Source organism: Eublepharis macularius, chromosome 9 (assembly GCF_028583425.1).
Source record: "Eublepharis macularius isolate TG4126 chromosome 9, MPM_Emac_v1.0, whole genome shotgun sequence".
Classification (NCBI taxonomy): Eukaryota; Metazoa; Chordata; class Lepidosauria; order Squamata; family Eublepharidae; genus Eublepharis; species Eublepharis macularius.
Genome location: NC_072798.1, coordinates 40,410,401 through 40,426,988, shown reverse-complemented (window position 1 = coordinate 40,426,988; position 16,588 = coordinate 40,410,401). Strand labels below are relative to the sequence as shown.

At 42.1% G+C, this 16,588-nt stretch overlaps 1 protein-coding gene across 1 annotated transcript in view; it reads right to left on the bottom strand.

The window, feature by feature from the left end:
• Window positions 1-1,524: 1,524 nt before the first annotated feature.
• Window positions 1,525-16,588, bottom strand: part of SREBF2 (sterol regulatory element binding transcription factor 2) — a 46,803-nt gene continuing 31,739 nt past the window's right edge. The window contains exons 13-19 of the mRNA XM_054989315.1: window positions 15,811-15,931; window positions 15,061-15,170; window positions 13,366-13,498; window positions 12,338-12,506; window positions 8,794-8,979; window positions 6,176-6,287; window positions 1,525-4,570 (exon numbers count right to left, since the gene is read on the bottom strand). Of these exons, the coding sequence (XP_054845290.1) occupies window positions 4,350-4,570; window positions 6,176-6,287; window positions 8,794-8,979; window positions 12,338-12,506; window positions 13,366-13,498; window positions 15,061-15,170; window positions 15,811-15,931 (1,052 nt within the window). The 3' untranslated portion in view covers window positions 1,525-4,349. The remainder of the gene's footprint in view (window positions 4,571-6,175; window positions 6,288-8,793; window positions 8,980-12,337; window positions 12,507-13,365; window positions 13,499-15,060; window positions 15,171-15,810; window positions 15,932-16,588) is intronic.

Below are 16,588 nucleotides of genomic sequence, written 5' to 3'. Positions count from 1 at the left end.
GGACATGACCTTCTGCCACAGGGAGGAGTTAAGACGGGCCTTGCGCTCCTGTCGGGCCTTGCTGGTGAAGCCCTGGCAAATCTTACAGGCCGTTACATTATGGGTCTCCCCCAAACAGAACAGGCACAGTTCATGGCCATCGGTCTTGGCCATCTTAGTGTGGCATTGGAGGCAATGCTTGAAGAGAGCCTTTGAGGCCATCTTCAGGGGCACGCAAAAGGAAGGTCAACAAACAGTCCGAGTCAAATTACCGAGTCCACAACAAAGTCCAAACGAGATCCGAAGAATAGTCGAGGTCACGAAGTCCGAAGTCAAAAGCCAAGCAATCAGTCAGAATAAAGCACGAAGCACAAAAACACAGAGCAACGAAGCTCACGTTCTCTCCAAGCGGCGGCAAGAAGAGAACTGAGGGAAGGGGCCGTTGGTCGCTGGAGGATCACGTGACCGTTTGGGCGGGAAAACGGTCGCTGAGGCGCGCGACAAACGGCCCCTTCGGAGCCATGGAAGCTCTAGAAAATTCTCCGGCGGCTGGCCTGCGCCTGCGCAGTCCCCATGTGTGGAGGCACAGAAGAACGAAGATGAACAGGCCTGGTAAGAAATCTGCAGGATATGAGGCCTGAACCAAAGTTTCAAACTTAGCATTCGGTATTTGGTGGTACAAGGTCTGGTCCTTACAATGGCCAAGATAACCCCCAAAGTATTCAGAATAGTAAAAGCCAGAACAGATTATGAAGAATTCCAGGGGGAGCTCTGCAAAATGGGAGAGTGAGCAACAGTGTGGCATCAACAAAGTTTAATATTAGTGAAAACTATCATAACACCCAATAACACTTTTGGAATATGGTGTATTGGTCACCCCATCTCAAATGAGGTATTACAGACCTAGAAAAGATGCAGAGGACCACCAAAATAAAGGTTTAAAATAACTTCCCCTTGGAAAAGCTAAAGAGACTGGAGCTTCTTAAGTTTAGAAGACAGACATCTGAGAGAATCATGATAAAGGATTCAGAACAACAAAATTAAGTTGCTCTTTATATAGCACAATTATCTTGAGGAATTCACTACTACAAGATAAGATGTTTGCCACAAACTTGGAAGGGTTTGTGGATTTGAAAGGGAATCAGACAACCAGGGATAGAGATCCACCAGTGACTATTAGCCATGATGACTAAATGGAACCCATGTTCAGAGGCAGCATCTCTCTGAACAAGAGTTGCCACAGGACAATAGGAGAAGGCGTTGACTGTGCCCTGCTTGTGGGCTTCCCGGAGCCATCTGGTGGCAGCTAAAGCAAAAGGAATGCTGGACTACACCTTTAGTCTGATGCAGCAGGCATTTTGTGTGGGCCCAAAGAAACACCAATGATGATCTCAGAACAAAATCTAAACTGCTTCCTATTGCATTAGAATGCCATAGAACCTTTTGCTTTAGCATCATAACATCTGGGAGGCACATATTATAGGGAGGAAGGTTGAGATGTTCCTCACTACAGCCCGAACACAAATATGAAGGAAGCTTCATTAATAAGAATACCAGACCTTGTGTACTATTTTTCTTTATTAGATAACAGTCACACAATGATCCCCAGGACAGGGCGCACAACTGGAACATACACCATCACCAGCTACATCATCTTACAGCAAAGTATCCCTATTTCTAATTATACTGGGATAAATAGACACTTTCACATCATATATATATATGTATGTATATAAAATTACACTATATACACAAAAACAATATAGGGATACAGCTGGAGACAGACCCAAGGTGTATAAAAAGGCATATGAGGAATGCAACTTACATAGCAAAGGGGCAGGGAGAAAAGACAGAGAAATGCCAAAAGTATGAGGAAAGTCTGCCCTGGCATCATTACCCTCTGGAAATCCCATCTACCCAAAGTCAGTCTGTGCCAATCCACGAGATCAATCCTGCCCTCAGAGACTTTTTTCTGGTGTTTAGCTTTGCCCTTTATTGCAATGTCCAACCTTGGCTGCAGGATTTTCTCTTGTCAGTTATAAATGGCTCACTTGGCTTTAAATCTGTGGAGCTGTGAGATGACCACAGTGTTACACCAGATCAACGGGAGATGCATTCAGAGATGCATTACCTTATCTAGATATTTTAAAAGTTAGCAATACGGTTAATTGTTTGCTATGAATTCTTCACGATGGAGGAGTTTTCAAGAGCCAGGCACCCACACTCTACACAACTTCTATGCCAATCCATGACTGCTGCTACTGTTAACAGACCAGAAGGATCTGCATTTGGAGCATAGAACCAGCCCAATCTCTCTGTGCTAGCAGGTACCTTTCCATTGAGGTAGTTTCTGTTACCCTTCTCATTTAGTGCAACCTTTACTGGGAAAGCTGCTATGGGGGAACATCATTAGATAACAAGGTAACACTCTAATCACCTATATGAGGACAGAATTTCAGCCTGGCAAATATGTGTTGTACCAAGGCATAACTTTTGCTACAGCAGAGACATAGTTAACAGAGGAAGCATCCAAGATGATCTATATAATGCAATGAAACTTAAGGAGACAAACCCACTTTGTTACTTGCTAACAAAGTAACATCCAATTAGACAATGGAAGGTTCACTTTCACTGTGAGCTTCTGAGGACAGAACATGGCAGAAGATATAAATGGAACAGCTTACACATCCCACCCACACATATGGGTAAAAAAAGTACTTTCATTCAAGAAAATAATCTTCTTTGTTCCCAAATATTCAGGAATATTGAGAAAAGGCAATTTATCGCAGCCTTCACAATATGGAAGTTGAAAGTTTTATTGCAGTATTAGATTCAGGTTTACTCTATGAGTGGAATTTCACAATTTGCAATCATATGCTATGCATTTCTTATTAGCGTGATTTTGGACAACATTCCTGAAATTCTGTATCTGTTGCTACAAGAATACCCCTCCTCCCCAACACACACATGAGTTTCTGTGCATTCTAAGCTACAAAACATATATTTGAATTGAAAGTTATTTGCTGGAGGCTTCTGGGGGGGGGCGGAGTTTAATTGTAAGTCTGATTTCCACAGCAGCGTCCAGATGTATTTACAAGGGCAGGCATCAGCAAACAGAACAATAGCAAGTTCAATGTGACATACACATCTATGGGCATTCCCAGAGAAACAAGTGTTCCCAAACTGAGAGTTTAGCTGGTGCTTTTGTTTTTTAAAAACAGAGGAATTACTATTGATTTGGAAAGATAAAATGAGAGATATAACAAGGATACAGAAAGTATATCCCAGGAGGTAGGCACAAGGGGTTTCTGGAACTCAGACTCCATGCAATGTAGAATCTACTTTCTTAAAAACTGTTCTCCCAACAAGAGGCACAGCTACAGCCATTTTACTTCCTCCTAGAACATGCGATACATATAAAACTTGCTTAATTTTATGGCTCCCCTAAAGTATCCTGGGAAATAGGAGAACAGAACTATACTCACTTAGGTTAGTAATGCTCCAAAACTGTCTCTAATGATTGTGTCCTAAACACATTTAAAATGGAAGAAAATGCTGCTGAAATCAGTATGTAAGAAGGAGTTTCCCAGTTTTTTTAACTAAGCCCTATCTTGCCCTCTCCTTTCCAGTATCCATTAGGCTCAATCCCTAGTCTAATGATAGCTCTGCAGACCAATAGGAAACAGACATACACAATGTGAGGGGCAGGAGATAGAAGAGATTAAAAAACCCTAAATGTTAGCCCTACAGCTTGCAAAGCCACAAAACATTGCTATAAAACCCCCAAATTGCATAAAAACTGTGATACATTTCTCTGGGAGAGCTAGTATAACCACCCAAAGCCCTCCAAGAAACACAGAATCTATATAAAGGCTTAATTTTTTTAAAAAAGTAACCTGGAGAGGACCAAAACAGTTACCATACCTAGATCCTCTCTGGGCCTGCCTCAGCATATATGACTTGACCCACAAATAGAGAGACCACAGATGCTGGCAAAAGGGTTCAGGAGACTTCTTTGCAGCCTCCAATACATGCTTCCAAAGATGTTTTGGTCGTAAATTGTTCAGTAAAAATGGAGAAAAGCAAGCTTCCTGAACCCAGCCCTTCCTTAAACAGGAAAGAGGTACTTCTCTTTTCTAAGGTGCTGTAGGCTCTTTGTCAATGAAAAACTGCTCTCCAATGTAGGCATCCCATAGTGTTTGGAGAACTTTACTAGCCACAAAAGATAGTTTACTCCAAGACCTACCATATCTAGCAAAATGGAACTTCCATGGTCCTAACCTAGAACAGTGTTTAAAAAAGGAGGGGTATAAAGGGGCAGGAATCCAGTTCTTTGGGAAGCTGTGATATGCCCCCTCTTTCTCCCAGGGTTAAGAGGCAGCAATGGCTGTGCCCCCACTCAGTTTCACAATCATCTGCTGACAGTCATTACAGGAACGCTTGTCCCCAACCTTCTCCAGAGTACGGGCTGCTTCTGCCAGCAGAACAGCTCGCTGGCCTGGGGATGACAGAAAGGAAAGGGGCAGGTGGCGGCAGGCCAAGAGAATTGCTGTTGCTCTCTCTCTCTGACCAGGAAGAGCATCCAGTTCGCCTAGGTGTGAAAAGAAGAGGCATTACAATAAAGAACCAACACTGACAAGATCCCAGGTAAATGATGCACCATGGGAGTTAAATGAAATGCAGACCATGCAAACTACTGTACAATGTAATGCAGCTGTGTGCCAGAAAGAACAACCAAAACACCCACTGAAGCTTGAGGCAATAATTTATTCCACAGGCTGGGATGCCCCATGCTGAGACCTGGCCAGCATCCCAGACATAGCAGCCTTGCCCCGATAATAGTAATGACACTTCCACAGGTGGGCAAGCCCAGCCCTTTCCATTCTAAGCTTCCTTTTCTGTAAAATTAGCAACTTCAAATGTCAGGTAGTGAGTATCTTTACACCATGATTACTTACTTCCTTTAGCACATTATTTTTTTCATTTATTAGTTTTTATTTTTGCAGCCCTGACTGCATCTATTTATTTTAAATCTTTTTTTAAGCCCAGCTTTTTCCCAACACAGCTGGGACCCAAGGTGAGTAACAATATAACAATATAACAACTAAAAGTCTCTTGGAAAAACCAAACAAGTAGAACCAGAACACCAATGCCCCTGGCCACAATACAGCACATCAATCTGTATGTCTTTGGCCCAAAACTTCAACCACATCCAAATGCCCTCTTGAATATGACTGTTTTGCAACCTCTCCGGGATGCCAGAAGTGCAGAAACCTTCATCTCTTCCACCAGGTTATTTCCAAAATAGAAGTGGTAGCAAATGAAAAGGTCTGTGTTAGGTCAGCAGCCAAGTACACTGAAGCAAGTGAGGGGACAGAGAGAGGGCACCTAGTTCCCAGCCAAGGTACTGACCACCCATTTATCTAAAGGGCCTTTTCTCATCTCCTCCCCTCCCCAATTCATTTAGAAGATCTGTCACTTGATCATCGAAACAAAACCAAGAATTAAAGACTTGGGGGTATTTTTACCTTTTTGAAATCTGGTAATTTAAAAATGAATGTGTGTATGTGACATCAATTCGTAACCGATTTATGGCAAGCTCAGCGAGGGGCTTTCAAGGCAAGTGAGAAGCAGAGGTGGTTTGCTAATGCCTTGCTCTGCAGAGTCTTCCTTGGTGGTTGCCCATCCAAGTACTGACTTTGCTTATCTTCTGAGATTTGACAAGATCAGACTGTATACCATCCTGCCTTTCCTCCCCCAAAATAAATGTTAAACTTGGAGATTTGCATATTTTTAATTCTCAATCTGTGAGAGATTAGTCTTTTCATTTATCTGATACACTACACTTTGCAGACTAATACATTGCTAAATGTTGCAGCACAAGGTTCAAAAAACTCAGCAAGATTTGTATTGCAAAACAGGAATTCTCAGCCTCTCAAAATCACAGCAGCTCTGCCAAGGTAAACTGAGAAAGCTAACAAGTACCCTTCTACAGCAAAATCATTTCTCCCATGCTTCAGATCACATCTCTCTTCAGACACGTGGTTCTCTCTTATCAGCAACTCATATTTTCCCCTATCATGAAGTTCAGAGGGCCAGTTCTTTTCACGAGATGTATGCACAACGCAATATAGCCAGCCCTAGCTTTTAAAATGCCATTTCTGTGGCTCAGCAAGAAGGAAAAGAGCTTACTAACCTTGCTTGCTGCTCTGGGGGGTTCGGCGCCTGAGACTATGCTCCAGCAACTGATGAGTGCGTGTGGGGCTGGCCCCTGCCATCAAGCGTACAGTGGCCTCATGTAGGAACACCTGGAAGGAAAGCGCAGAAGCCATTTCAACCATCTTTCAACACACATTTGAACTGCTGCGGATCTGGATCCATGCCTTAAGCTTGCAGCAGTTACTGCTGTTCCACATGATTTAGCTGCTTTTTCTTCCTGTTGACAATCCCAAATTGACTTGCGCTGAGTATGGAGGATATGTCCTTGAAAAAGGACACACTACACAACTCTTTCTGACCAGCAGCTACACTACCCCAGAACCATCTTCTACACTGTCTTTTTCATGAACTTAAGGTAGCATGGTTAAGAATCAGGGCCAGGAAGTTCCCAGTTCAAATCCCCCCTCCCCAACTAATGTGCCACGTAGAATCAGGCAGGTCGCTGTTCTCTCTGTCTCAGCCCCACCTTCTGCCTGCAATGTGTGGATAACAATACGTCATATGTAACAGGGTTGTTTTAAGATTTGAGAGATAATATATGTAAAGCATGCTGAAACTCAAGCAGCACTATAAATGCTATTACTACTTAAAGACCAAAGCAAACAGCAATACTTTATTAGTGCTGGTTAAGTGAGAGTGTCTTCTCCCTCTCCCATAATACTAGAATTTGGAAGCACCCAAGTAAGTTGTAGGGAAATAGGTTCAGGACAGAGAAAAGGAAATACTTCTTTATTCAGTTAGTAATTACACTGAGGAATTCACTGCCAGTGAAGACAGCCACAGCCACAGGCAGTTTTAAAGGGGGATTAGACAGGTTCATGGAGTAGAGGTTTTCTATCAGTGGCTACTAACCATAGGGACTAAAGGAAACCTCGACATTCAGAGGCAGTAAACCTCTGAATACCAGTGCCAGGAGGCAACATCAGTGGAAGGACCTCAACTTCTATGCTCTTTTGCTGGCCATCCAGTGTGACTGGTAGGCCGCTATATGCAATAGTATGCTGGACGAGATGGATCATTAGTCTCATTCAGCAGGCCCCTCTCATGTTTCTTATTGTTGTGGGCTGGTCCAGTAGCGAGGTCAGAGTCCATTCCAGACTCCGGATAGCAAGGTCAGCAGTCCAAAGATCAGTTAACAGCAAGTTCCGAGGGCTAGGCAAAAGCAGAGTCAAGGCACAGCCCAAAGGTCACAATAGTACAGCAAGGGCAAGGCCAGATTCAATGGAGTGGTTGCAGCAGGAACAGGATTCCGACATGCTGCTTCCACGCCTCTTGGCTGTCTGTGGCAGGCTTTTATAGATAGGCTGGGCTGGTGGCCAGCTGCTTGGGAACTATCCTATGCTTACTTCCTCATCACTCTCAACAAGTCACTGACGTCTGGCCAGGAGGCGTGCATTTTGCCGCCTCTCCTGCAGTTCCACTCGTTGCTTTTGTCTATGGCGCTCTCTGGGTGAAGCTGGAGGTTTGGATGTCCTTGACAGTGCTTCACCAGTAGTGTAAGGACAGTGGTGATGCTGGCTCAGCTGCTGACTGAGGGCTTTGGGTAACTGCTGGCTGGGCTTCACCAGTGGTGTTGAGGCTGCAGGGTGTTGGGGCTGCTGGCTCAGCTGCTGGCCGTGGACTCTGGTCTTCCAGCAGCTGTTCCTCCTGATTGCCGGCTTCTGCTGTATCAGGGCTGGCTTGGCTGGCTGCACAAGGCTCCTCTTCTCCCGAGGAGTCCTCACCCTCACTGAGCCCCATGACACGTTCTAAAGGCAAGCCTGTAACTGTTAGGGGAGGACTTCAGGGCAGACCCAATCTACCTAGCTAATGATAAAAGAATGAGCCCAGCCTACCTAGTTATTATTTTGCAGTCTCCTTTAAGTTTTTACTTGTGTTAAAACAACAATAAAACTGAAACAAGTAAAACTGAAAACAACAGAAATATTAAGAATTCTTGTTATTTTAATCCAAAGACTATATGCAAAACCAAAATTAAATACTCTATAGACTAGAATTAATGGCTCTTCATGTATTTTTAAAAAGTCCAGTAGCACCTTTAAGACTAACCAACTTTATTGAGGCATAAGCTTTCAAGAACCACAGCTCTCTTCATCAGCAGAGAGATGCATCTGAGATGAGAGATGCATCTTACAAAGAGAACTATGGTTCTCGAAAGCTTATGCTTCAATAAAGTTGGTTAGTCTTAAAGGTGTTACTGGACTTTTTACTTTTTTGCAACTACAGACTAACACATCTAACTCCTCAGGATCAATAACCATGTAGTTTTAGTATTTTTTTAAAAAAAAACTTGTGGCACATTTTATTAATCAGGATTATGGTAAATTGATAATAATGGCCTCATATAATCTGAGAAGGCCTACCTTCTACCTGAGCTGTTATTCAACCTCTGAGTGAGGCCTTATCAAGCAGTAAACTGTTACTGCAAACACATAGCTGAAATATCTATGCAAAACAATCCACAGGACATTTGCTCCTTCGGCCTAAACTGAGATGCCAGAAATCAAAGGACAAAGGCAGTTGCTACTTCCTTCAGAAATGCCAGCCACTACTACCTTTCCCAGATGCACTTAGTACAGGAGGTGTGGGCCTTACCTTTCGATAAGCAGGCCGAAAACTATGGGCCAGTTTTCTCAGGCTGCCAAGATCACGTTGGAATCCAGTAAGCTCAGAAGCAGAAGCATGGTAGGTCTCTCCCACAGCTTGGCTGGAGGTCATTTGTTTCTGCCACAGAGTGGTACGGAGAGACAACAGCAGGTCACAGGCTAACAGCTGGATCATCTGCAATGAGAAAACCCATTCAGTGACAAGAGTACTGAAATAAACCTTTGCCACGAATGGCAGGGTACAGCAGCATACAGTCATTTAATGCTTCTCTGAGTTAATCGCAACTGCCAAAATACACAGTCACTTTTTATAGTCTTTTAAGAACAGAATTCAAGTTGCTGAAAATTAGCAGGCTGACAATTTTATGATCACTTCTCTCTCAGAAGGCATAGAACACTTCAATTTTTGTCTAAAGATGGCAATGAGGTGGCAAAATCAAGAGGGAATTCTTAGCAGAGATGATAGATTCTAACAACCAAGACAGCATGGATCAGGATACTGCAGAATAGAAGAGGAGGAGCAGAAATTGAGTGAAATCATCTCCCTTCTTTCTCTTCTGTTCAAAGTGCTCTGTTTGTACATACAAGGAAGCAGAGATGTTTTTGTCTGATTTTCTCTCTTCACTGCAGTTTCCTGACTTGCAGGGTAATTTGTTCACACTGGTGCCACAACTCCAGGCATCAGGCTAGATCCAGATTAAATTTTTCAATGGCAGAACGGAACTTTCCTGCTGTCCCCCTCCCAATGCAGCCCACTGATCTCAATGAAATGCTGCTCCTGTGGGACAAATGATCCTGGGGAATGACATGAGGGAGGTCTGCAGCAGGAAAGGGAAATCAGTGGAAACTGTCAATTTAGTCAGAATCTGGTGCTTTAATGAAAGTACATGTGATTAGCTGAATACAACCTTGTGACAATATACGGGGGTGGGGACCAGGTATGCTGTGTTCCTTTACAGATCAAAACCCCGAATTGCATTCAGACCCTTAGAGGGACTATGCAAATATCCTGAGCACTGGTGCTGAGCATTCATAATGATCCCACCATTGTCAGATCACTGACATTAAGCATCCATCAACATCTGTCACAAGTTTAATCGTCTTTTTCTTTTTAGATTTACTAAGAACAAGAGAAGTCAAACATCTCAAACAATATTAAATACATAATATATAGATTTAGAAAATAAATATAAACTGCCTCTTCAGAGTCCTGCTTCATCTGGCTCAACAATAATAAAAACAGCATAAAAGCCACCAGTATAAAATAGCCATTAAAACAAGCTATAAAAAGTATTATGGCAGTCCTCAACCATTAAAAGGTGGAAACTGTTTTACTGTCTCCAAATCCTGAGTTAAGTTATAGGGCATTCTGGGCTTCATGTGAGAGGAGACTGCACTGCAAAGCAATCATGTTTACCAATCAGGTCGTCGCTGCATTGCACAAGTCAGCCAGGGCTGCAATAGGAGCACCAACCCTGCCGACCTGAAAACCCACAGACGTATCAGGAAACCATATAGATCCATCTGTCTCCTGGGCCAGACCATGCCAACAGCCCCCTCCCCCGCCCCAGTTTTCCAAGAATACTAAAGACATCTCTGTTGGGTTTTTTTGTCATTTCTTAGCAGAATGTACTCAGTTTTGCCATTTTCTGCTACATCCCAGATCTTAAGCCATACTTTAAGTTATATTTTTTATACGCATCACTTAGATCTAGCTATATCTGAAGAAGTGAGCTGTGACTCACAAAAGCTCATACCCTTCCACAAATTTTGTTAGTCTTGTAGGTGCTACTGAACTCTTGCTCTTTTCTAAAGCACCATTTAGTCACTATAAAATTTTTAACCGCAGTAAGCGGTTAAAGCATACTCCTCCACTCAAGTTCATAATGATCATTATTTACAAGTTCTTTAAGATACCCAAGCAATACTACTAATGAATCAGAAGATACACAACAACCAGTTGATCAAACTGCATAAGACTTCCTCAAAAAATCTTAGGGATTTTATTTAGTATTCATACAAAGAGACAAAGTAACTCCTTTAATAAGAATAAACTTCCAAGTTGAGTCACAGATCGTAATTTTGAAGACTTTCTCCCGTTTATCCCAGAAGATCTGTTATATGTTGAAATTATCTAATAAATTCTATACTGCATAACTTTCCAACTAAAAAATGATTACCAGGTTATTTAAGTGCGAATTTAGACATCATTTAGGAACATATAAACATTTCGCTCAAATGAAATAAATCCGAGACTACTTTATATTAATTTGGAACTAAAGAGAACATCAAGAAACCCTATTAAACATAGAAGATGGGAGATATATTTTCACTTTGCTTTTAATACTGTTTAGCCCCCTTGACAGAGTACAAAACAATGGCAGTTTAAAGCATTCAAGTGACTTTGAGAATGCATTGCAAAGCAAAACACATTGAGTCTAAATCTACATTAACTGGAGAAGAATACCCAGAGAATACAGAACTGTGATCATAAGAATGCATCCTTAGAACAAAAATGCACCATAAGAGATCAATAATCACAGATCTGAACTTGATGTGCCCTCTAGTGGCAGAAAAGTATGTGCTTTACTATTAGGTCAAACCATAGAAAGAAATTTGATTGACTCATTCAAACCACAAATAATAAGCAAACTGGCTAGAAGCTATAGTAGACTTTTTTGCTTGTCCCCTACCATACATTGGTGTTCCTTACTTCTGTGAACTTTGCTCTCTGCTTACAAACTCTTTGTTCTATGTTGGAGGGAGACACACTGCTGTCTGGCCTAAGCAAATAAATCTGTAAGGAGCTGCTGGGTGATTAAATCCTGCCTTTGGGAAGGTATTTGGACTACATAGCCTTCTGACTTCTTCCAATTTCAACTTTAATTAACAGTTCTTAGTACTGTACCCGCTCAATCCCATACTACATTGTTTAATCCCACCTGAGATGCAGAGGTGAGGTAAGCCTCTGTATTGCACTGCGGAAACATTGCACGAGTACCACCAAAACATGCAATGCAACTACAATGCACTACAGCCACCACCCAGTAATTATGAACAAGAGTAATGAATTTAGACCTTCATACTGAGAGAATTTGAAAGCCAAGCTTCACATCACTTTGCAATGCTAAAGCATGAAGGGTGAACATGCAGGGCTATAGCATTGTTCTCACCCACAGAAAACTATACATAGCATCTTCTGTTGGAACGACTCACTCAGGAAGCATTATCAAGAGAACAGGGAAAGGAAGAGCGAAAATAAGAAGGATGAGCAAAGCCAGCACAACAGGTACACTTCTCAAGCACTGCTTTGGGAAAGGGAACATTGCAATTTCAGCCACATGCAAGAGGAGCAAGAGATCTTCCACTTCTTCAACGGCCAATATGGAAAATAAGGATAGCTGCTGCTGCTGCTTCATTCCCAGACAAAACCTGAGAGGCCGTTTGCCCACTCAACAGGAGGACTAAATGTACGCCTTGGATAAAGTTAGAACAGAGAATTACACAGATGCCAGACAATAAATGGCTCTTACATTGTTGAGACTTGTGCTTGAGACTCCACTGCTCATGTTAAGGCTGTTCCAAAGATGAGTGCTGGCTCTTTCACAGTGGCCAAAGGAGCTCTGCTGCCCATCTGCCTTACTTGACAAGGAGGCATTCATGGCTTTGCACACATGGAAGACAGCTTTCACAAGGGCACTCCTAGGAGGAAGGGAGGAAGGTATAACTAGGAAAAGGTCTTTCTGCCCTGGGGCTGTGAACAACATTGTTTTAAAAAGAGACAATACCTCCAGCTTTTTTTTTATATCAGGACTCTCATTTACAAAGACTTAAAAATAGCCTAAAAGATCACACTGTCAGCGACTTCATCTCCAGCCCCCTTATTAACAAATCCACAATGCCACCTAAACCTGAAGGCTAGAAAAAGAAGGGTCTGCATGAGCAAACAGGAGGTCACTGCAACTCCAGAACTGCCAGCCTCAACATCACCTTATACTTGATGTAGCAGTAATGGAATGGGAGCACTTCAATGAATCCATGCTGTTGATGTTTCGGTTGTGTGTACACATTAAAAATGTAGTATGTGAGGCAGTTCTGAGCATATTGCCAATTGCAGTAACTTAGTTATTAAGTATGTAAAAGAAATCAGAAAAAAGCAGAGTGGGCACTGCTATTTTGGCACTATCATAAAATACCAACGTACTTGAGTGCAAAATGACAGAGATAAGGGCAACCATCTCTCAAGAATTCATAACATGGACTAACAAGCATTTAAATTTGCACAATGATCTCTGTATCCATCATCTTCAAGGAGCATTATCAGGTGCTTTAAGGTTATACCATATTGAAAAACTCCAGCTTGGTTTGCAAACATGTGACAGAACTGCATTTGGAGTCACAGAAGGAAGAAGCATCAAATATAGCTACATCAAATGTTTATGAACTTGTTATGAACAAATGATAGGCTTACCAGGCTCAAGGAACTCTATTTTTATGTGTCTTTTACAATTTAGAACCAGCAAGGCAAAGTTGTAAGTATTAAAAAAAGCCATTCACATACTCAGTCATCTCCAGACATTTAGGAATGCGCTCCACGTTGGTGAACTGTGATCTCACAGCGGCATCATCACCCTTGAGCCAGCTGATTGTCATAGTGATGGCTGATGACCACCACCTACAGACCACATCAGGCCCTAGGAATGCAAAGACAAAAACAAGGCAGTCTTAGGAACCAGCTATTTGTTTCAAGTGAGCTTATGAACCAATACCACTTATTTTAAATGAAAGCAGCTTAAGGGAAGGAAATTTAGACTGAAGTAGAGGTGAAATGAAGGGATTTATTCTTTCTTACCTTAGATTTTCTCACTCAGCAACTACCACCCCACAAAGCTCTACATGGATTTGATACCCACAAAAGAGGAGCAATTAGATATGATGAATGAGAAAAGGTTTACGTGATGTAGGACTAATATCATGGCCCACACTGCAATTTGACAAGGCACTTCGTCCTGAAAGACAGTCTCCCCTCTGCAGTACACTCAAGAGGCCTGTCACAGGCTATCATACCTGTCCTGATCATTCCATTTCTATTTTTGCATTACCATGAGAGCTCTTAGAATCATAGAATCAGGGTTGGAAGGGACCTCTAGGGTCATCTAGTTCAACTCCCTGCACTATGCAGGAAATTCAGTTACGCCCCCCTCCCCCCCACACACAGTGCCCTTACTGCATGTCCAGAAGATGGCAAAACACCATCTTCTGGCCAAACTGGCCTGGGAAAAATTGCTACCTGACCCCAAGGTTGCTACTGGATTACCCTGGGCATGTAAGAAGGGGTCACGAGAACTAAACACTGATGTAACCCTTCCTGCCCTCCCTTTCATGATCTGCCTAGGTTCATAAATAAGCATTGCTGTCAAATGGCCATCTAGTCTGCTTAAAAACCTCCAAAGAAGAAGAGCCCACCACCTCCTGAGGAAGTCTATTCCACTGAGGGACTGCTCTAACTGTCAGGAAATTCTTCCTAAAGTTTAACTGAAAACTCTTTTGATTTAATTTTAACCTGTTGGTTCTGGTCCAACCTTCTGGGGCAATGGAAAACAACTCTGCACCATCCTCTATATGACAGCCCTTCAAGTACCTGAAGATGGTTATCACCTCTCAGTTGTCTCCTCTCCAAGCTAAACATACTGAGCTCCTTCAGCCTTTCTTCATAGAGCATTTCCTTTCCTCTTACAGAACATTACCTGGCAGCTCTATCGGGCAAGAAGTGCCTAGGATTTTAGCAGCACTGAACAAGTACTGCAACAATATAAAAGCAGGCACCACAGCACATTCCCTGCACCTTAAATTTCTGCTGCAGTTTTGATACTTGCCATATTTTAAACTTGAGAAGGAAGTTCACAGGGAAATTTTGTGTTTTGTAACAACTGAGCACTGGAAGGATGAAATTTTACATTTAAATTGTATGTTAAATGAACTTTGGATAAGACTGATGCCATAAAACTGTGATCATGCTTTGAATTATATTGTTTTGATATAGTTTAATTTTGTTTTATTGAATTTTATTTTGTAAACTGCTCTGAGTGCGTGTTAAGTCATTCTGAGGGGCAGTATATAAATTAATGTTATTATTATTATTATTAAAAAGATGTATTATAAGAAACACTATAACTCAGTAATAACTATTTCCTTATCTTCAGGATGAAATAAAGGGAGCAAGACCAATTCAGGATACATGTCATAAGACACTTACCCATGGCAGACCTCAATACAGAATTTCCTGTGAAAGGGGGTCTACCACTTCCCATAAAGTCCATGAAGGAACCAAGTAACTTCAGGTATTCCAAAGCATTAGCAAATTCACTGCAAGCACAAGAAGAAGACAGATATTTGCTAGTTATGCCAATGCCACATATTCTAGAGTACATCAGTTTAATAACGGTAACATAGCTAAAGATTTCACGGGTCAGGGCATAATATTTTGCAGCAAGCCCTCTTTGTTTTCAGAACTTTCAAAACAGCCACAGTAGTCACATTCAAGTTCTGGTGGATGAATGGTTTTTTAACATGGAACCATCACTGATACAGCCGCATGCTAATATTTCTCTATTCCCCTGTCTCTCCAAACAGAGAAATAATTAACCAATTGACCTTGCTGCTTGCAAAGGTCCCAGTAATGGATACAAGCCCATAATACTTCAGAATGTTCCTGCCTAGTACATTATCTGCAAGTCAATTATAAATTGCATGGGGAAACTGCTCTGGCATACATCCAAGCTGCATTGTAGATTGGATATGACCACAGTGCCTCTGCTGTGCCACTAATGGCATCAAGTGTGGGTTGTTCCACAACACGCTGCTCCTAACAATACGTAGAACCTATGCTTCAGCCTTTTCTCTGGATGCAAGGCCTACAGAAACCAGCAGAGCAGAAACAAATTATTGTCCAGAATCTCCAGCTCACTCCTGAGAAAAGTGCCAATAGAATATGGTAACAGCTTACCAGGGCTCTTCATCATCTTGGCCTGCAGCCCCTTTGGGGACCGAAGGTTTCACGAGGGATTCAACAGCTCTCTCCAGCAGGTTCTCACAGAATGCCTGGTGCACCTGTGCAATTGGATCAGCTGCAGATGACAGAACAATCAACTTTTTTCTTTCTCTAACAAACCCAACAAAATGTAGAGAGAATAGCAAAAGGCTGCTGTCCAAAAGACTAGACCACATGCCTGAGACAAGTTCTCAAGAAACTCACATCAGGAAGTTTCAAATATCTTCCTTAAAGTTTGACAATACATGATATCCCTCAGAAATAAAAATAGATCCTTCCCATGTTATATTTTTTAAGATAGAGGTAGAGAAGATAGAGAACTAACTTGACTGATGGCTATCATAAGGCAAATGGTCTTTCATCCTAAGTTACACTAGTACAATATTACACTAGTTCTTAGTTTCAACAGTTTTCAATGCCTTGGAGGCATGCCGGTGCCGGCCAGGTTTGTTCCTGCCTTCGGTAGGACGGCTCCCTGGGAACAACCCGCTGTTGGTTCCAAAAAACTGTCTTTGGAGTCCGATGACTCCCTGGACTCCATGGGTCCTCTTTTCAATTCTCCTCCAAGGAGGGAATTCGAGGAAGAAAGAAGAAAAAGGTAGGAAAGATAGAGGATTAGGAAAGGAAGGAGCGCTGGAATGAAGACTGTAGCAAAAGCTAGGAAGTATAGAGAGACGAAAAAATTCAAGGACAGAATGTAGGTTGCAGAGCTAGCCTAAAGTAGAACTGCTCT